The following is a 21,170-nucleotide window of genomic DNA, read 5'->3' on the forward strand; positions in this document are numbered from 1 at the left end:
CATAAAGTCGATCGTATACACATTTTTTGTTCTTTCAGAGGAACAAAAAACGCAGGAGGAAGTCGAAATCGAGGGCAGTATCATCAACGAAATGATGGAGATCGTAGCGAAGAGAGACTCTTTGATCGCTCTGTTAGAGGAAGACCGCTTAAGGTGTTTAAGTAGACGTAGAGATTCAGCACCTCATCTGACGACCGGTCGGCAGCCTGAACACCAGAGAATCTCCATACTCGCATGCTTGCTTTTACTCTTTGCTTATATCGTGTGGGGCTTAGTTGTGCATTGGGGTCTTTCCAGTATCGATTTTGACGTTTACCTCCATTAACATTTTCTTTAAGTCGCTTTCCGTTAACACTTGCACGCATTTTTAGTTTAAACATTATAGAGCACCTATTCTCCTAGCGGCAAGCTTGTAGAATAGGTAAGGCATGTTCATTTGACTCTTGTCGTTGGGATTTCGTAGTTACAGAGGTTACAAGAACTTCCCTTTTGCAGGTATTCTAACGAAGATCGGGATTTCGAAGAACAGATGCTCGCTAAAGGTTTGAGATTAACTCCGATTAGGAAAACGCCCGAAAAGTAATCGCTTCATAACAAATTGTTCTCTAGCAAATTATGTTTTCCATATTAACATCACTTTTGATTCGTTTAGGGCAATTTTATTAACTAGGAGGATAGGCAGGGTAAACATACGAGTTTGGTTTGATACGTGCAATTTTTTTTATTTCGTATTTCTTCGTTTATTCTGACTATACCTATAGACTCTTAACACTATAATTATTATATTTTTCGAATTTTGTTTATTTCTATTAACGTCCATTTCTGCTAATTCACGTTAACTAGTCTTTTGTTATGATTTAGTGATACATTTGTTAGCATTAAGTTTACAATATTTAAAACATGAATTGTGATTGTGAATTGTATTTTTTGATAAGGAATTGTAAAGTACTGTACAAAGGAATATTATTTTGTGAATGCATTATAAGTGTTGTCTTTGTGTGAATAAATGCTTTTATACATCATACGTTCTACAGTTTTATTTCTAATACAAAATAAAAGTTTAAAAGAATTGTTGATTTTCATGCAACGCCAGTAAACATTTAACGAAATATATTTATTTAATTTAAACAAAATAACTAAAATCGGTGCGTTAGTTATAGCATGTGTTTTTTGGGTTGCCTAATTTTTGCGCCTATTACAAGGTTTCTGGTAGTAATTTCAAGACCTCCTCGACTGTCTGTGATCCTATTAGACGGGCGAGCTTGGTCGAGCGAAAATATATGCTGTCGGTGCTAAATCCATGCTGGCAGTGCTAAAGCCGGCGAGCCTCGATGCTCAGCTTTGGACCAGGATCACAGATCGTCGAAGAGGTGGCGAAAGGCGATAACAGCCGCGTGATTACCATAGATAAAATAAAACCATAATATAGAACGCAAAGTCCCTAAGAAATTTTTTTGCGCACCGTCACCACGCCAATAGCTGGCGCAACCGGGAATTTGACTTTTATTCAAAAAAATTTTTGAATACTGTCATTGTCAGTGCTTCTGTCTATTTATTATTTGAGTAACTAGCTGTTTAAAATGAGGCTGTGTAGCGTCCACAAGTGCTACAGTGTTGGTGCTAAGGGGCACAGGTTTCCTAATCCCTTAAAAGACCAAACACGGTTCAGGGAATGGCTGAAACGGATCCAAAATCCTGCGCTCCAAACATTAGATCCAACGCAGGTTTATAAATCACACCGGGTTTGTAGTCTGCACTTTACCGCATCTGATTTTCTAAACGGTAAACAACTACGGAACATTGCTGTGCCTAGTATACTGATTCCAAATGGTAACTTTAAGTATTTAACCAAGTAGTTAAATACAAAACAATTATTTTTTTAGAAATTGCTAATAATACACTAAGCGATTTGCCCACGCATTCGGGTGAACAAGTCAATATATCGGAAGACAGTATAATACCGAATTTAGATTTGGAAAACAGGACTTCTCCTGAACTAAGAAAGATTCCTGCCACTTCATCCACATGTTCGTCCCACTTTAAACCTCCAAATCGCAGAGATAAAATTAGAGCAGCATCTTACCGCCAACGTTTGAAAATATTTTCGAAATTTGAAATGAAACTGAACAGCAAAGTATTAGGACAGGACGCTATAAATTTTTGTCTGAGTCAGTTGAGAAAAAGAAATGTGAAACCAAGAGGACGCAGGTACACCACTGAAGAGAAAATTTTTGCACTCTGCTTACACAAATACACAGGACGGGGTTATTCAAAATTAAGACAGTTTTTTGCTCTTCCAACTAGACAAACAGTTATGTCGATGTTGAATAAGGTCTCAATTAATCCTGGATTTAATAAATTAGTGTTTGATAACTTGAGGGAAGCTGTGTTAAAATTGAAAGAAAGAGATAAAATTTGTAGCATGATTTTTGATGAAATGGCCATAATGCCTCATATTGATTACGAAAAAAGTAGTGATAAATTTTATGGATTTCAAGATTTTGGTGAGGAACAAAGTTTAGAAATTGCGGATCACGCTCTTGTATTTTTTCTCGCTGGGCTTTTTAAGAAATGGCAGCAACCTATTTATTGCGGATTTTCGTCATCTACAACCAAATCTACGCGTATAGCCAGTTTATTGAAATTTTTGATTCAAAAAGTTCAAAATTGTGGGTTAACCGTTATCGCTACAGTTTGTGACCAGGGACCAACAAACCAAGCAGGTGTAAATATGTTAATAAAGGAAACATTCAAAATTAACGAAGAATCTAGTCGGCAATTAGAAAGAAAAATTATAGTACAAGAACAAGAAATTATACCATTGTATGACGGGCCTCATTTGATAAAGGGGATAAGAAACAATATGTTAACGAAGAATTTGGTTTGGGAAGTAAATGACGAAATTTTAGTAGCAAAATGGGATGATATTGTGGAAGCTTATGTCAATGATTCAGCGTGTGGCGAATTAAGAGCACTATATAAAATTACGGACCTGCATGTAATACCAGACAAAATTCCAAAAATGAAAGTGGCATATGCAACTCAAGTGTTGAGTCATTCGATGGCGTCAACTATAAAACTATTAGTTGAGAGTGGTAATTGGTAAAATCACTGTAGGTAATAACCTGATGTATAATATGTATATTTAATAGGTAATACCAAATTAAGTCGAGAAACCCTGGGAACTGCAAGGATTATAAAATTTTTTGACCAACTATTCGATAGCATAAATGGAGGAACACTTCGTCCACGCTGTGGAAAGCCTTTTTCTGGTGGGGTTTACAGAAATTCGGGACATACAAAATTTTGGAAAGAAGCTATTCAACACTTGGGCAATATGTATTTTGTAGATAGTAATGGACAGAAAACAGTACCCCCTTCTCTAAAGAATTGGATCAAAACGTTGGAAGGATTTTTAAATTTATATAAGATTTTGATAGAAGGTGGCAAGTGTAAGTTTTTTTTACCTCGTGCTCTAAATCAGGATGTCATTGAAAATTATTTTGGAAAAATTCGAAGTCAAAGAAGCCGAGCCACAAATCCAACAGCTTTACAATTTAGAGACAATTTTAAATCATTTTTAATTCGAAATTTTTGTGGATCAAAATCAATAGGTACAAATTGTGAAAGTACAAATATTCCCGATTTATTTAATGTACGTGGAATAATAGATAAAATTAGCCAGTGTAGTAATAATGATCAAAACAACGAAATTTTTTATGAAACCTTTAATGTCAACAGGTACATATCAAATCTTTCGGCATTTGAATTAGAAAAAAATTTACACCAAAGCGTTATTGGATATGTGTCCGGTTGGATCTGTAAAACTTTAAAAAATTTAGAGTGTTCAGTATGTAAATCTCACATAGTTGGTCAATATTCCGAAAATGAGCCATGCCATGAATTGATCAGTACAAGAGAATATAACCCAACACGTCGAAAATTAACATATTGCAATTTAGAGTTTATAAAAAACCTCAACAAAATATATAATATTTCCAAAATTATTTTAAGTAACATTACCTCGGCAAATAATATTAAAATCAAAATTTTAACTGTCCTTCGATATCACATTAATTTTTCATTCACCTGTGAGCACAAAAACAAAATTGAAGAAGAAATTATAGACAAAATGGTTTCTTTAACAATATTTACTTATGTTAAAGGGTTGAATTTAATTTTAAGCGGTAAAGATACGCGAACAAAAATATTTACTAATAATGTTTATAAAAAAGCCTCGGAATTGTATAACAAAAGGTTAAAAATAAAAAATCGAAAGTATTCGTAGCATTTTCTTTTCTGTAAAAGTGCGAAAAAATAAAAAAAAATAAAATAAATGTAAAGTCCTGGGAGGTCGTGGTTTTGCACCGTCACCACGCGGATAGGTGGCGCTGTACCCAAAATTTCTTAGGGACTTTGCGTTCTATATTATGGTTTTATTTTATCTATGGTGATTACTCGATCGCAGCGCCATCATGTGGCCATAATAATATGTGACAGCTGACAGTTCTATTACAGAAACCTGCAACAAATGTCAAAGCAGGAGTAATTATCGCAGTTTTGAGACCTCTTTCACTTTCTATGATCCTATTAGCCGAGCGAAAATCCACGTTATTATATAAATTTCCCAATTTTGATTGAAGACCCGGAATTTATTTATTACAGGGGAACGAATTTTATGCGCTATTAGGTTTGATTGTACTTTAATTACTGCTATTGTTGTAATGTTTTCAAGCATTTCCCACCAAATCTAATAATTATAAACAAAAATATTGGTCGACAGAACTTCCCTCGCTCCAGTGGCGTAAATAACACCCCTGCAAGGGCGTCAATTTCAGGGAAGAGCAAAACTACATATGAAATAATAAAATACATTTATTTAAGAAACTATACACTATACAGTCCATTTGACTTAAATTGATTGGTGCTCCTGCACATTTCTGTCTAAAATTACTTTCAATTCTTGTATATTAACACTTAATGTGGGGTCTTGGAAGGCAAACATTTTCAATATCTAGTGGATCCTCTTCAATGGAAACGTGTCCAAGTTCATCAGCTGAGATCCTCTAGAGCAGAATGAGTCTGGATATTCTAGAAACCAAAAAATAAAATCTGATCCTTGTGTTCGCGTTGTACAAATAACTGATGAGTTTCTGATCAAATCGTCAATAAAACGCTCATCTGTTGGCGCACTCATACTGTTAAATTTTCTTCAGCAGAAAATGATCACATACAGCTGGTTTCAAAAAAAAAACGGGACAAATGACAGTGACATGAACGTCATATTCCCATTGCTTTTCATTGATCTATGAGAACCTGATTTTTCCCGTTTTTTGTGAAACCAACTTTATTTACTGTGGTCTTCTTTTCTTAACCACTTATTCCTGTGTACCAGCAAACACTGAAAAACACCCTACAGTATTAAAGTGGATGCTGTGGATATGAATATTACCTAAAGTCTTTGAATCTATCCAATCTGTTCTACCACAGATTTTGCAAAACCACCCTTATTGACATTGGAGTCCTCAACCGCCAAAGGCAAGCGCCAAATTTAGAACTTGTTTGATTTACAGACCAGAACGCGCTCAAGCCAATGTCGACTCTAAGCGTTCAGAAGCGATTTGGTTGGTTTAGACTATAATTTCTGCGGGAAATAGTTGTTTGGTTGGTTTTTATAACGACTAAGTGAATATTTTTGGTACATATTTAGATGATTTTACATATTTTGTTTAACTAAGAATTAATTCTTTATTTGTATTTTATTCTAGCAAAACGTCTTAAACTAAGAATATTGTTGAAATCGTAATAACCCAATGGATTTTTTTTCGGGAAAACGTTTTGGAAACACTGTTCTATTTTGCATGAATTTTTTTTTAATGTTTTTAGTGACAATTTTTGTGGTTGTTTTCGATACACTGCATGATATTGACAGTGTGAAAAAAAATGAACAATTAAAAAAATCGAGAAATCGAAACCTAAAAAATCGTAAAACCGAAACATTGAAAAATCGTAATATAGAAGAACTGAAAATCGAAAAAATGTACAATTTAAAAATCAAAAAATTAAAAACCGAATAACGAAAAATCGAGAAATCGAAACTCCCAAATTTAAAAAATCGGATAACTGAAAAATAGAAACATCTAAAACCAGGAAGTCCAAAAATAGAAAGATTAAGAAATATTGAAAAATTAAAATATCAAAAGATTGAAAAATCTAAAATTCAAAAATCCAAAAATTGAAAAAGTAAAAAGGTGACACATCGAAAAACCCAGAAGTCAAAAATAGAAAAGCCGAAGAATTGAAGTATTGAAAAATCCTAAAACTGAAATATCTAAAAACTGAAAAATCGAAAAATCAAAAGAGTGAAGTCGAAAAATAGAAACCTTAAAAAATCGATACATTGAAAAATAAAAAACCTGAAAAATAAAAAAATTAAAGAATTGGAAGAACAGGAAAATCGAAACACACGAAGGTCAAGAAATGGGGAAACCAAAACATCCATTAATTGAAAAATCGAAAAATTGAGAGTTTATAAAAGTCAAATTTGAAAAATTAAAAAATCGAAAATTTGACAAAATGACAATTGAAAAACAGAAAATCTAAAACCGGGAAGTCGAAAAATCGAAAGATTAAGAAATCGAAACATTTGAAAAATTCGAAAACTTGAAAAATTGAAATATCGAAGAACTGAATTGAAAAATCGAGAAATCGAAACATTGAAAATTCTAAAAATTAAAAAATCTAAAATTTAAAAATCGAAAAAGTAAAAAAATCGACACATCGAAAAATCCAGAAGCCAAAAATGGGAAAGTCGAAGAATCAAAATATTGAAAAATCCCACAACTGAACTATTCAAAAACTGAGAAATGAAATAAAAACTGAAAAATGGAAAACCTGAAAAATCCGAAAACTGAAATATCCAAAAACTCAGAACCTAAAAAGTCGAAAAATTGAGCAATAAATCAAAACATCGATTAATTGAAAAATCGAAAAATTGACAGTTTATAAATGTCAAATTTGAAAATTGAAAAATCGAAAATTTGAAAAAACGACAATTGAAAAATAGACAATCTAAAACCGGGAAGTCGAAAAATCGATTGATTAAGAAATTAAAACATTTGAAAAATTCGAAAACTTGAAAAACTGAAATATCGAAGAATTGAAATGAAAAATCGAGAAATCGAAAAATCTAAAATTTTAAATATTGAAAAATTAAAATATCAAAAAACTGAAAAATCGAAAATTCAAAAATCGAAAAATTGAAAAATGACAATTGAAAAACAGAAAATCTAAAACCGGAAAGTCGAAAAATCGAAAGATTAAGAGATCGAAACATTTGAAAAATTGAAATATGGAAGAGCTAAAATGAAAAATCGAGAAATCTAAAAATCTAAAATTTTAAATATTGAAAAATTAAAATACTAAAAATTTGAGAAATGTAAAATTTAAAAATCGAAAAAATAAAAAGTCGACACATCGAAAAGTCCAGAAGTCAAAAATGGAAAAGTCGAAGAACAGAAATATTGAAAAATCCCAAAACTGAAACATCGAAAAACTGAAAAACCCCAAAACTGAAATATCCAAAAATTGAGAACCTAAAGAATCGAAAAATTGAGAAATCGAAAAATCAAAAAAGTGAAGTCGAAATATCGAAACCTTAAAAAAATCGAAAAATTGAAAAATCAAAAACCTATATCCTCTAAGAAATTTAATTAAATTATTATAAGAAAAGACACTAGAGGCTCCAAAGCACAAATTCCTTCCAAACAGGAATACCTAGATCCCCAAGATTGTTTAAAATTTTTCAAAAAAAAACAGGGTCCCAAAATTAACTCAAAAACAGGTCAGTAAGACAGACTTTTCCAAAAATAGAACACCAAAGTCCCCCAAAATTGGTTTAAATAATTTACAAAAAAAGTCTCCATAGGCTCCCAAAATGATACACCATGGATACCCAAAAACACTGCGGCACTCAAGGCTTTTTCAAATTCATAAAAAATAAAAACACCAAAGGCTCAAAATATTTTTCAAGTTTATCCAGCAACAAACTACCAGATTCCTTTAAATTTATCCGAAAATAAAACACCTGAGGACCTCAAATTAACTGCGAACATTTTAAACGTAGGGTTTTGAAAACTTTGACAATTTTTGATACGTCAAACATTTTTAACTGCTTACTCGATTTTTGCTGATTTGTCCCTTCGCTTTATATCAGGATGTATCAGGCAAACATTGTTGTCAAATGGAATTTTTGTTATGACAATCCAATTCGAAAATTCTTAACCAATACAATGGCAGAATTATTTGAAATTTGTCCAATGGCATTCACCGAAAAATTTTTTCAGTGAAAAAACATTCTTCTGTCAGGCAACAACACTGTTTTTCAGCGAAATAAATTATGTCAAATTAATTTGTCAAACTTGTCAAATGAACTTTAATAAAAAAATGATAATACAAATTACTTTTCTGTTGGCGTTAAAGACATAATCTTCCAAAATACTGCCCACCTCGTTCATTTCGACTGCTTTATTTAGAGAAAACTTGCGTATTTCACAAAATTCTGTAAACTGCTTCCAAATTGAATCTTGCGTTCTTGCAGTGTTTCGGCACTGACTTTCTTTCACTGCATTTCGAATTTCAAACACAGTCTTGTTACCAAATCTTGCTCCCATAATTAAGAAAATCAACCAGCAGCACACACAAAATTTGATGTTTAGAAATTTATTTACGTTTTGTCTTGTTGTTTTGTTACTATTTAGACTGGGTAGGTATGGTTACTCAACTACTATGCTAACTATAAATTATGTGAATTATTGTCCGTAAAAAGTAAATAAAAATTTTCTCTTTGGATTGTCAAGCCGAATATAACTCGTGATCTGATTTTTTCTGCAAAATTTGTGTGAAAATTAACTCGTAGCTGTTGCTTTTGGAAAATCACACTCGTCTCCTTCGTCGACTCGTGTGATTTTCGTCGCAACAGCTACTCGGTAATTTGTGTCACAAATTTTGTCGGAAAAAATCAGACCATATTATATTTGAAAAAATGGCTTATATTTTGCCTTTTTTTTTTCAATATACGTAGCCATCTTTTCACAACAAGAAACTTTAAACATGGTTAAAATGCGGAGCCAAATTGCAAAATCGATATTTCCTTATATGTACAAATTTTCCATTTTAAACGTGTTGTAAATTTCATACTGTGAAAAGAAGTCTACACATATTAAAACAAAAAGGCAAAATATAAGCCCGCCCACCCGCCCTATCTCCATTGTGATGATTTTTTTTATTCGCCTTGAACCAGGGGGGCGAAGCTTAACTGCAAAATATTTTTTTCTTCACAAGAAATTAAAAACATGTTTTTGAGTATCGTGTTGGTCAAATAATACAATGTATATTAAGAAAAAAAGGCAAAATATAAACCCCGCCCACCCACCCTATTTCAATTATTTTGCAATTAGGCTCCGCCCCTAGCTCTAGCAACGAATGAAAACTTGATTACTGCATATTTAGATCACGGCAGGTATGGGTGATACTCTAAAACATGTTTTTAATTTCTCGTAGGGAAATAAGGATTTTGCAGTCAAGTTCCGCCCCCTTGGCTCACGACGAATAAAAAAAATCATCAGAATTCGGACCGGGTGGGTGGGCGGGGGTTATATTTTGCTTTTTTTACTTAATATACGTAGCCACCTTTTCACAACAAGAAACATAAAACATGGGGCGGAGCCTAATTGCAAAATCGATGTTTCTTTATTGAAATTTTCCATTTTAAACATGTTTTAAGTTTCTTGTTGCGAAAAGAAGTCTACACAAATTAAAACAAAAAGGCAAAATGTAAGCCCGCCCACCCGCCCTATCGCTATTCCGATGATTTTTTTATTCGCCGAGAACCAAGAGGGCGGAGCTTAACTGCAAAATACTTATTTCTTTACAAGAAATTAAAAACATGTTTTTGAATATCGTGTTATTCAAAGAATAGTATATATATATATTAAGAAAAAAAAGCAAAATATAATTATAAAAGGACATCACTCACACCTTCTGTTTTTGCCACGTCACTTGTTTTGCCATTTTAGTGAAAACCACGTGTTTGTAAACAGAAAGGGTACATAAATTTTTATTTGTAATTTCACCCAAGAGAAATTATTGTTTAAACAAAAATGAATCACATTCGACGCCACTGTCCCCCTCCGACAAGTGATTTTCTAATATGAAATGTTGTGAACGTGTTTATTTGGACTCCCGATATTAAATTATTATTAAACGCTATTACAATATTTCTCTTTGTTTAGCTTAGAAAATAAAACAGATTGAAGCTTTTTTTTTAGCTTGTGTTATTAATTATTAGGAGGAAATGATAACGATTCAGCAGCACAATAGTGCGAGACAACCACTTACAAACTACGCAATGAAGTCACGGATTGATAAAGCCACAAGGATGTACAATTGCGCAATTAATAAATAAACAATGATTTTTAACACTAGTCGGTGCCGGAGAAATTATGCAGAATTTATGTCCACTTATTTCTAAAATTCGGGGTGTTAACAAACTGGCAACATCATTGATAGCTAGTTACTTAATACTGACTATATTATATTCTTGGAATTGAAACAAAAAATAATTGCCGGAACTGCAGGCTATAAATAACAACTGTCGTTGCTTTTTACGGTTCAGATAAACATTATTCGTTTTACAATGGCCTTGCAAATCTCTTAGATTATTTCTGGAGCTTTAAGAAAAAACAATAATAAAACGTAGACACTTGATCCTTGAATCCTTTGTAAACACACGTGTCAGTGTCAACATTTTATAAAAATAGAGGTACAGCGGCACGTGTGTGGGACACACCTCCAGATATTTTATGCAGTAAACAAGATAGCAACAATAATTTTCGTAGCCTAGGCCTCAGCTCAATGTAGACTGAAAGCGGAATTTTTCATTTAAATTACTGGCACCAACAATTAATTTATCTAGACACTTCTATTTTTAATTTCTAGTTTTTCAAGTTACCCCAAACCCATCAGTACAAATAAAAAAAATTTAATCAAAACTAAAATATTTATTTGCATATCGTCATTACAACACAGTAAATACTTTTTTCTACTTAAGTCAAATATCACATTCTTTGCATCACATTTTTTGTAGGTTTTTAAAACTTATCTATAAACAAAACCTTAGGTACATCTACCTAGAACATCTTCACGGCAATAATAAAAACAATAACAAAAACTCGGGTAACACGCCACTACCGCAGCAACTTATATTCTAATTTTGTTACATACAATAATACAAGCCCACCCTTATCTTATCATTTTTAATCCCAGAATCTCCTTCTGCAACCCCAACCAATCAACCACCTTCTGACTCGCCGTCTTCTCGTGATTCAAAATCCGCGCAGCCTCCTGAAACTTGTCCTCATTCCTCCTCAAATACATGACTGCGTCTCTCCTCAACTGCTCCAATTTTTTGGAATCAATCTCCGCGATATCTAGCATTTCGGTTAGATACGGATTGAACCTGTAATAAATTTTGTCAGGAAGCAAATCAGACAACATGGTGTGAACCCCTTCAGTATCCGTCGCGCTTTCAATAACCGCGTAAAATTTGCTCTTCCAGGATGACGCACTCACGGAGTTTAGATTTTTCGGGTCGACGGGTAGAGGAATGGTGCGCCCGGTCCCAAACGAAAGAACGCACTGAATGGGGGTCTCAGGCCAGAGTAGGCGCGCTTCGTGAATAGCCACAGCCGTGGGGTTATTAAATAAAATCCCCCCGTCCTGGTGCAGCTTGTTGCCTAGTTTGAACTCCTCGAAGTACGTGGGGGCTGCCGCCGACGCCCGAACGGCTTCCCAAATCATGTGTTTGTGGTTGCCGTCGTATTTTGAATGAACCTGACACGATAGGGTGTAGTTCCGAAAAACGTAGGCTGATAGTGATGACTGATTTATCACTGCCGAAAGAATGCAAAGTTTGGGGCAATCTAGGCTCCGTGACGTGCTTATTAGTGTCTGGTCGCCGATTTTTTCTTGAAGGAGCTTCTCCCACAGAGCTGTGTCGTAATAAGAGTGACTCCAGACTAAGCTGCTTGTACCTTTCAAAGCAGACTGCGTGAAAATTTGAATACTGAGGTTTTTATAAATCTCGGAGATTTCGTCCAGGGTGTGTTGCTTCACTCCTACTAAACTTGCGATGATAGCCCCCGTGCTGACGCCACAAATCAAGTCAAACATCTCTTGAATGCGCTTACCGGTTAGTTCTTCCAATTTTTTTAACATTTCGATGACGAGAATTCCACGAACACCGCCGCCGTCGATGGATAGGACCCTGATTCCTCTTCCTTTGACGGGACTGGCGTACCCCAACAAAGACAGCGCTTCGTTCGTGGCACTATGGATTTCGTGGCTTGTGGTTTTTTGTCGTAGCCTTAAAAGCAGTCTCACAGCGTTTGCTTTTTCTGCGATATGTTTGGCATCGGCATGCTTGTTTAATTGGGTGTTTAAGTCTTCTACTCTCTTCAGTATTGACTGGTTTGTGGTCGCGGTTGTTATAAGTGTTAAGATATGGTGAGTTTGTGCAGCCACACTTTCCTTACTCACTATGACACTTGTTTCTTTCCATTTCGGTACGATTTTTTTAAGCTCCTTTGGACTGTCTTTCACGGGGATCACTTCTGCCTTCTCCGATGGGTCGATTTTCTTGAGGGCTGTCTCCGACTGGGAGTCAAAATATCTCCAAAAACTAATACTGTTGATGGTTGGTTGGAACTTTTGTAAAAACTGTGCAACTTCCTGGTTGAAGGCATTGTCGACAGTCTTATCCGTTACAAGCTTGGATAAATAACTTCGTAACTGACTCATTAATTTCGTTTGAGAAACAATCAAATTTCGTCCTTGCATACTTCGAAGACTCAGTTCATGGTACAATCGCGGAACTGTCACTACGCGATTTTTCGAAAAAATCGATCACTGGAGTAATTTTTAAATGACTGTTAACCAAAAACTATTTAAAGTGTTGATTCACTATTTACACTTCCTACTTTATACCATTGTGATGTTACGCAGTGAGTGGCGTGAGATAAACTGGTGGTAGGGGGTTTGCGCAATCACCTCATCAGTTGGTAAACAATAACAGCTGACGTATGGTGCATACAGACCAAAGCGCTAGCTACAACTCGGGAATTTTGTTTCGATTAATTTCGAAAGTGTGTCTCATTTTAAAATTCATCGGAAAAAGAAGTGCATCGTCACATAAATATAGAAAATTTTCAAGTGAAGAGGTTATTTTTAAACCCGAATTACTATAGCAACGCTCGATGGACTGATGACTAAAAAACGATAAGTAATGCCAACCTGACGTCACGTGGGGGTGTGTGATATTCGTCACGGTGTAATTGAGGTTATGTCAATATTTATTTTTTAAACAATTTGGTTTTGTATTCGAAGTTTTCCACAAGAAAACAGGGTGTTTGATTTTCCAGAGACGAGTGTTCCCTATTCTGTTCAACGCGCCACTTTTGTGTAAGGCGATTATGTGCATTGTAAATGTTTAAATATTTGTACTAGAATGACGCAGCGGGTTTGTAGATTATATTTAGAGAAGTCGATCATTTACTATTCATTATTATTAGATAACAAATTAAGCCCCGTACTGGAAGTATTAGCGTTAAAGGTTAGATCTAACATACTATGCAACATAAGTTCATGATTTTTTTTAGGTAAGTTCCAATGACGAAATTTACACAAACAAAGAGTTCAACAATCTGAAGAACTTAATTTACAAGGAATAATTAAAGACGCCACACATTTACAAAAATAAAACAAAATAAGTTAACATCTGATAGAAAACAAATACTGGAAAAATATGTTCTTTGGCTTTGTTCTGACGCAATTGGCTGCTTCCGCCGTTACCTTGCCTGTGCCTGTGTTTGTTACTCAAATAACCATCTCTGCTTAAACTTTATAAAATTTATGACCTTTGTGCAGAGAATTGTTGTATTGCATCATTGACCACTTTCTTTGTTACTCCATTTTTCACAAGTATGGAAAGTACTCCCAGTTCTGAAACGTCTCTAATGTTTCTCCCTTCGTCGTCAAAGAATATCATATCTTTGAACTCCACCCCCAAGGCTTTTTTTATGCTTAAAAGAGAAGTCGCTATTTGTTCACTTAAAAACATCTGTACTCACTTTGTTAAATGCTTAGTTTTACCGCCTGGGTAAATTTGTTGGTACGAGAAGTACTTTTTCCAACCAAGTAATTCAATAAGCTGTTGGGCCCCTTGAACTTCTCCAGTACGAGACGCCACTGCTAAAATATAACCTTGCTTATGCAAGTCACTTAGAACTTCTGAGGGCTCAGGATATTGATTGACGTTATAGCCAAGTGAATCAATAATCACTCCTTGTGACCTAGAAGTTATTATTTAACTTGTTATTGTTGTAAATTTTGAAATAGTTACGTTTTTCGGAAAGGGGGGGTAACATGAGTATCAACCCAAAAAGGCCAAAGTGTGTAATCTATAAAATGAATAATTATATATTTGCAATGATAACTTCGTACGTGATTACCCAAATCGAAAACTAAGACCTTTGGTTTAACACCTGCCATCTGACTTGAAAGAGTTTTTGCAAATTGAACAATGAAAATACACGTAGATACGAGGTTAGTTGGCAGCATTGTTGATTTTCAGGTGGTACTAAAAGTAACTATGGGGGCTTTTGATTCTTATTTTAATACTTTTGCACCGATTCAAGCAAAATATACCCGTTACTAATTCAAGTAAACTTTAGAAATCGCCACGCACGACCAAAAACTGGTTGAAATAGGTAATACGGGTGATATTTCCAAAAAGACGCAATTATATTTCGTTGCGCAACGTTGGCAGCCAATGATCGCGTCCTGTCATTAACCGTCGTGTGGTATTCGTCGTCATTTTGCGTTTTCCGCAGAGTCTATCCGTCGTCATTTTGTTGTGAAAGGTGTGTTTAAAAAAAAACTAGCAATCGCTCCAAGTACAGGTTCATTTCCAAATTTGTGTGTACATTGGTGGACGATCTGTTGCGCCCCCAAAGTTATCGCTTAACCTCTAAAAATGTTGTGAGATCCGAAAACATTCAGGTACAGCAAATTGCCCAAACGATAAAATTATCTTGCGTGAGCAACAAACTGTGCACCGTTCCGCGATAATTAATCGTTTTCGGTGCGTAGTTGAACGGGCGTCGTCACTTCGTCATTTCCATAAGCCCACTAACCTCCTTCACATTCCAGAAAAATGATTGTGCTCACGGTGAAAACCCTCGATTCTCAGAATCACACCTTCACGGTCGACGACGACGTAAGTGCGCTGAAAATCAAATCGTAAAATTGCATTAATAACTTGATTCGATAGATCACCGTCGAGGAATTTAAAGCGAAAATTGCAGACACGGTGAACATTCCGGCGGATACGCAGAGGATCATATACTGTGGACGTGTGCTACAAGATAGCGCGAAACTTAGCGATTATGGTGAGTTTTGTGGAAACATTGAAGCGTTATTGATTGTTGTTGGTAGATGTCAATGGGAAGGTTGTACACTTGGTACAAAGGGCCCCGCCAAGCCAGAACCCCCCAACTACGCGGTCCGCGTCCCCCCAGCCCCAGCGACGGGGCTTCAGAGGCTTTGAAACCGAGAACACTATGTATTTGGGTTCCATGGCCTTCCCCAGTAATTTAATGGAGTCACAGGGGATTGTACCCCCGCCGCCGACACATAGTTTAGCCGGGAGTCGTCTGAACGTCGCTAGAAGGTACTTTTATCATATATTCGTCATCCGAACAACATTTTAATTTCAAACGTTAAATCAGCGTAGGCGAGTGTTAAGCTGTCATGAATGACACATTCATTGACAGATGTAGACACAGCCTGCTTTACTTAAAAAGTGGTTTATGTTTAGAATGCTGAGACGTGCTGATGCTGTTATAACTTTATTGGAAAATCCCTCGGCCCGACCCAATGACCAGCCATCCACAGATGAACAGCAGGAAGAGGAAGTCACTCCTATTATAGAAGCACGCGTCATAGTTCCTCCTGGAAATAACGAAACTATTGACGAGGCCATGGTTCTATCGGCTGTACAGAACACGTTGTTTGATGCCGCTTCGGGCTCCATGTAACTTATTTTTTATTTTGTGTGTAAATACGTTGCGACCGATTGTGTTGATTTAGACCAATGGCAGCTGAGGTCACCATTGATGCTAACAATCCGACGCAAAGCACTTCAGAGTCTCCCCCGGCTGAACGGTCAGCGTCGTCAACACCAGAGGAAGCAACGCCCCCGGCGGATGCGGCGGAAGGGTCCAGCAGTGAACAGCGAGCTGGCGGCGGCGTCAGCGCTAGGACTCTTGCAGAGTGAGTTTTTTGAAATATTGAAAAAATTATCTAGGTTAAGGTGCAACAATTTTTTCGTTTTTTTTTTTTTGTATTGTTATTCTTGAATAGTGATTTATAATCAATAAATAACGAAACAATTTAATCACGGCTGCCGTATCTAATAACAGAGGTGCGACTGCAGACAGAACTGAAAATCATTTATGGTACTCGTAATTTAAAACACAGAAACTAAACTAAAAGATGTTTTCTACGAATTGCAATAACTGGATCACATTGCCGACGGTCCAGACTTTTTTATTGCTCTGACTTCCGCTAATTGATTAAAACACTACATTTTGTTTTGATTTTCGATGCAAGCAAAAATCTTCCTGAGCGTTTTCGGCTAACTTTTTTTCCTAATTTATGGAAACTAGAAAGTTTTGATCTTTGTCCATTGTATTCTATTTAGATGTTTAGGGATTATGGAAACAGTCAGTGAGGAGGCGGAGCAGTCTTAATACCCGTCGCTGCTGGGTACCGACAATACTTTTGTGTGCGATAGTAACTTTCGACAATTATTTCATAGATCTTTCTTTAACAAATGGTTGATTAATAAATCTTGTAATAAGTTAAAAGTTAAAGAAGAAAAATAACACCAAAAAAAAGGTCTAAATTTATTTAGACAAAACTTACCTTGTCACTGACGTACAACCAAACAAATACATTTTCAAGTGTTGCAAAAAAACCAGAGACTTTTTTATATATAGCTTTAGAAATTCAGCTTTCACTTAAAAACAAGAAAATATCGTTTTTATGTAAGTCGTGCTTCTAGAAATGCTTGCCGGACCTCAGAGATGGCGGAACTTCTATCAACACTAAACCAACTACAGACCAGATTCCAGCCATTCTTGGAACGGTACCGCCATTTCATGGTCGAGGACCCCATAATACCACAAGAAGTACGTTTTAGCTTCCCCATTTCGGTGACTATATAAATGCATTCCCTAGAATGTTCGTCAAACCCAAGCCATGCTCACCCGAGTCTCCGAAGTGCTACACTTCCTAGGCCACGCCTACCACTCCCTCAGCGACATCATCATTCGCGTTCGCACTCCCCCACCAAGACCGCTGCTGTGTCGTCCAATCCTGATTCAGCATTCTGCGGTGGTGCAGGCCGGAATCCCAATCCAAGTCGAGGTAGTAAGTAACAGGAAATTCGATTAAAAACGGTATTTTGTGATTTTGACATTTTCTCACGTAAAGGCTCAATTTAACCTGTCGGCGGAGCGTCCAAACGCATCCACAACAACCAGTGCTGCCACCACAAGCACTGAGACCACGACGACGGCGGCGTCGAGTTCGGGGGATACGACGAGGACTACGCAGGCGGCGACGGGAAATGGAAGTGGAACCGGAACCGGAACTGGAACTGGAACTGGAACTCCACCGACGATGAATTTCAGGTGGTTTTCTTTCGTGGATACACTTTTGAAGTGGTTGTAAGTTGGGGTGTTTCAGGGGGTTCCCGTTCATTCCTGCTGCTTCAATGCGCGTGCAATCTTTCCCGATTGAAGTTCGGACTACATCGCGGCCAGTGAACGTAGTTCACGCTAGAGGAATGCAGAATAATAATAATAACACAGTCGGAGCTGGCGAAAATAGAACTACCACTTCGACGCCGACCACCACGACCCCCACAACTTCGACGTCTACAACAAATACTTTTAACGTGCCCAACTTTAATAATTCCAGTGTTGAATTTTTTATGGAAGTGACACCTGAAGGTTAGAAGAAATGCAAGACCTGAACATCATGACACATTTACCGTTGTTTTAATTTATTTCTAGTTTTGCAAGGAACCCTAAATGGTCCTCCGCCCGAATTCTTGCAATCCCTCGTCCAAATGGCCGGTCAGATAATGAACCGCATCACCACCACCGCCCCCACCTCTGACACGAACACCACGACGACGACGACGTCGCCGACCGCCTCGGCCGACTCCTCCGCGGCGAGCACCACGCCGCCGCCGCAGCCGCAGATGACCGCCACCCAGAGCACCCAGGCCCGCAGCAACACCCAGACCAATCCTACCACGTCGACGCACACCCGCTCGACGCCGCGGCCTCACGTCCACCTGGCCCAGCAGGCCATGCAGGGCGGCTTCGACCCGTTCCTGCCGTGCAACTCGCACCACGTGACTCACCGGAGGCGGGTGCAGCCGCAGGCGACGGGCGTGCCCACCGCCAGGCAGCCGCCCCGCCAGCCGGACGAGGAGGAGGGAGGCGAGCAGCGGGAGCGGCCGCCCACGCAGAACCTGCACAGTCTATTCGACGAGATCTACTCGTCGCTGAGGACAGCGTACAGGCGGAGGCGCGAGGCCAGCGCCGCGAACGCGCCGCCCCCGAACGGCGCCCAGGCGGAGCAGAGCGGAGCCAGCGCAGAGGCGGCGAGTTCGAGTGGGCAGGCCAGCGGAGAGGGCCGGCCGGAGGGCGGAGTTGGCGCCGGGCTGGCGGCTGGACAAATGCCGCCGGGGTTGGCCAATTTGTTGCCGAATTTGCAGAGCACGTTGGTACGTATTAAAAAAAAAAAAAAACAATAAAAACTGGTGCCCGAGTTCAACGCCGCAAGTGAACAAAGAAATATTTCTATTACACTAAATTGTTATAAATGTTTAGGCCAATCTTCCCAGCATGTTGCAAGGACCCACAATTGCAGACATCTTGCAACAACTACCGCTTGACGAGTCTCAGGACAATCCTGGTGAAAGCATCATTACTGACCTCATCATGTTATTGTCGAGAAATTTGACTATCGTGTAAGTGCGCTAACAATTTACAAACAGAATATTGTCATTACGTCATTGTTCGTTGTCAAATTTCAGTGACATGATTACTTTGAATACCGGAAATTTCGAACCCTTGAATCGAGTGACCAATGAAATACGAACTTTCTTCAATACCAGAGTGCTTGATGGTTCAAACACACCAGAAGCTATCAATGCGGGAGTGGATAGATTCGTCAACGAGATGCAGCCATTCTTCCAAAATTTTGTAAGTTACAGAGTAAAAAAAGCAAAACACTCGCCATTTATAAAAAACTCGGCTGCGATTGGTTAGACCACGGTGACTCATATATTTATGCTCAGAGCCGCCTGCGCGTTCGGGACGACATAGACATAGTCAGATCCGTGGAGACCCTTTTCAGAAGACGGTTACCCGACATAATCACCACTGCTACCAACCTCACTTCCGAAAACATGCGAACACTGGTCGATCAGTGTTTAATGTTGGCTAAAATGATGTGCGCACTAGCTCTCCACAGTAGCCTTAACGGTCAGCAAGGAGTCGAAGAAACGTTCCAACAAATCATCGTAAGTCCGAAAACGTGTGCATAAACATTTCCAAACATAATTTTTATTAAAGACGTCGTACATGCAAGGAATCCCGGCGGAGCTACAAAACTGGACGATGATCACCAGTTGTGCCAACCTGCGGCACTTTATGGCAAATTTAGGCCTCAACGAGGCTGAAATTGAACCGTATATTGTCCGAAACACGGATGTGCCGATGCCAACGCCACCTGAGCAGCCGGTACAGAGTGAGGTTAGGAGTACGTCACAACAAGAAGCAGAGGTAAGAGTTTGACAGTTTGAAGTCATACAACAAGGAAATTTATAATGATTAATTTAGCCTATGGAGTTGGATGAGCCTTTAGCTACAGGCGAGACGCCAGTGCCTGAGCTGCCGCCACTGTCACTAGGTGATGATCAAGAGCCTTTACCTAATATAGTGTTAGGTGCGGAACCGTGGCATGGTCAAGTGCCTGAGGACTGGGTGCCGATTATCACAAGGGATGTACAGAGGCAGAGGCGGCAAAACCCACAAGCGCCTTTTAGTGACGCCTATTTGTCAGGAATGCCAACCAAGAGGAGAAAGATCGTTAATAGTACTAAGCCACAAGGGAGTCTTCCACAGGTCATTGCAGGTGGGTGATTGTCAGGGTTGCCAACTATTTCGTGTAATTTTGTCGTGTGATGTAGAGAGCGTAAGGAGAGCGGTGACATCGACGGGATTGGCATCAGTCGCACCCCTAGAAGTAGTATCCCAAGGAGCAGGCGATTCTGCAGATGTACAAGCCGCTTATAGGAGTTTGTTGAGAACGACAGTGCAGACTGCGTTAAGAGATAACGCTGAGTTCACGCCAGAGAGGTTTCCAAACGCTTCAACTTATTTTAAGACGCAGTAATATTATAATATTGGACAAATATAGTCTCACTTTAACCGTTGTATTTATCCTATATTATTATCATCATCACTGTGAGTACTGGTTGTTTATAGTTTTGTGGGTTATTTTTCTTATATTGTAAGATCTTTGATTGCATTCACACTTGTAATTAATTTATTGTTTAACTGATTAGTATATAGATTTTTTCAGTTAATTTGTATTTTTATTAAGTATGTGTTATGTGATTAGTGATGAGATGTGCTTTGATATTGTTTTTCTTTGGAAAAAAAAAGTTGTAAATTTAGACAGTTGAATAAATAAATCACCAACAGTTATTTATATGTGGAGTAATTTAAGTAGCGTGTTAAATGAATAAATTCAATTTAAGTTAGACAAATAAAAAATCGACATTAAAAAAACTACTAGAATAATGAGAATAAAACTGATTGTAAAATATATTATTTAGAAAGAAGGCCTCATTTACTAAACCCATCAAAATATTTAAAGCTTTTAAATTATTTCGTCACTTTGTATATTGTAGCTGAAAAGTTACGTAATTGCGCCATTAATTTAAACGCACGGCTGTCATCATGTGA

At 37.6% G+C, this 21,170-nt stretch overlaps 4 protein-coding genes across 19 annotated transcripts in view; 2 read left to right on the plus strand and 2 right to left on the minus strand.

Annotated features, from left to right (window-relative positions):
- LOC135127866 (F-actin-monooxygenase Mical) overlaps positions 1–1,024 on the plus strand; it is a 150,079-nt gene extending 149,055 nt beyond the window's left edge. For 7 of the 11 annotated variants that reach the window (XM_064054517.1, XM_064054521.1, XM_064054528.1 and 4 more), the window contains one exon: positions 39–588. In XM_064054517.1, the coding sequence (XP_063910587.1) occupies positions 39–325 (287 nt within the window). In that variant the 3' untranslated portion in view covers positions 326–588. Of the gene's footprint in view, positions 1–38 lie in introns of all 11 variants that reach the window. The other 4 variants (XR_010280291.1, XM_064054522.1, XM_064054524.1 and 1 more) reach the window with 4 other exon arrangements.
- Positions 1,025–4,857: 3,833 nt separating this feature from the next.
- Positions 4,858–13,518, minus strand: LOC135127870 (calcium-independent phospholipase A2-gamma-like). Of its 3 annotated transcripts, none has more exons than XR_010280293.1 (2): positions 8,179–9,185; positions 4,858–5,091 (listed from the first exon to the last, which is right to left on the minus strand). XR_010280293.1 is itself a non-coding variant. In XM_064054534.1 (2 exons), the coding sequence occupies exon 1, from the start codon at positions 12,895–12,897 to the stop codon at positions 11,302–11,304; it is 1,596 nt and encodes a 531-aa protein (XP_063910604.1). In that variant the 5' UTR covers positions 12,898–13,518; the 3' UTR covers positions 4,858–5,091; positions 10,399–11,301. The 3 variants fall into 3 exon arrangements, 1 of the variants encoding a protein (XP_063910604.1); XM_064054534.1 differs by lacking the exon at positions 8,179–9,185 and adding an exon at positions 10,399–13,518; XR_010280292.1 differs by lacking the exon at positions 4,858–5,091 and adding an exon at positions 5,098–5,644.
- An 86-nt stretch (positions 13,519–13,604) lies between these two features.
- LOC135127872 (magnesium-dependent phosphatase 1-like) lies at positions 13,605–14,774 on the minus strand. Its single transcript, XM_064054535.1, has 4 exons — positions 14,568–14,774; positions 14,459–14,516; positions 14,187–14,408; positions 13,605–14,138 (listed from the first exon to the last, which is right to left on the minus strand). The coding sequence occupies exons 1-4, from the start codon at positions 14,674–14,676 to the stop codon at positions 13,967–13,969; spliced, it is 561 nt and encodes a 186-aa protein (XP_063910605.1). The 5' UTR covers positions 14,677–14,774; the 3' UTR covers positions 13,605–13,966.
- Positions 14,775–14,813: 39 nt separating this feature from the next.
- On the plus strand, positions 14,814–20,915 carry LOC135127869 (large proline-rich protein BAG6). 4 transcript variants are annotated; one of them, XM_064054530.1, is made up of 17 exons: positions 14,814–15,117; positions 15,268–15,334; positions 15,389–15,506; positions 15,553–15,787; positions 15,935–16,150; positions 16,207–16,389; positions 17,171–17,309; positions 17,359–17,550; positions 17,614–17,813; positions 17,869–18,134; positions 18,198–18,919; positions 19,026–19,165; positions 19,232–19,400; positions 19,496–19,720; positions 19,773–19,982; positions 20,040–20,334; positions 20,390–20,915. In XM_064054530.1, the coding sequence occupies exons 2-17, from the start codon at positions 15,272–15,274 to the stop codon at positions 20,593–20,595; spliced, it is 3,579 nt and encodes a 1,192-aa protein (XP_063910600.1). In that variant the 5' UTR covers positions 14,814–15,117; positions 15,268–15,271; the 3' UTR covers positions 20,596–20,915. The 4 variants fall into 4 exon arrangements, with proteins under 4 accessions (XP_063910600.1, XP_063910602.1, XP_063910603.1 ...); XM_064054532.1 differs by having other exon boundaries at positions 17,359–17,547; XM_064054533.1 differs by having other exon boundaries at positions 17,183–17,309.
- The last annotated feature ends 255 nt before the right edge of the window (positions 20,916–21,170 follow it).

The sequence above is a fragment of the Zophobas morio genome, unplaced genomic scaffold (assembly GCF_036711695.1).
Source record: "Zophobas morio isolate AGI-343-1 ecotype UQ-CSIRO unplaced genomic scaffold, CSIRO_AGI_Zmor_V1 ptg000012l, whole genome shotgun sequence".
In the NCBI taxonomy this organism is placed as follows: domain Eukaryota; kingdom Metazoa; phylum Arthropoda; class Insecta; order Coleoptera; family Tenebrionidae; genus Zophobas; species Zophobas morio.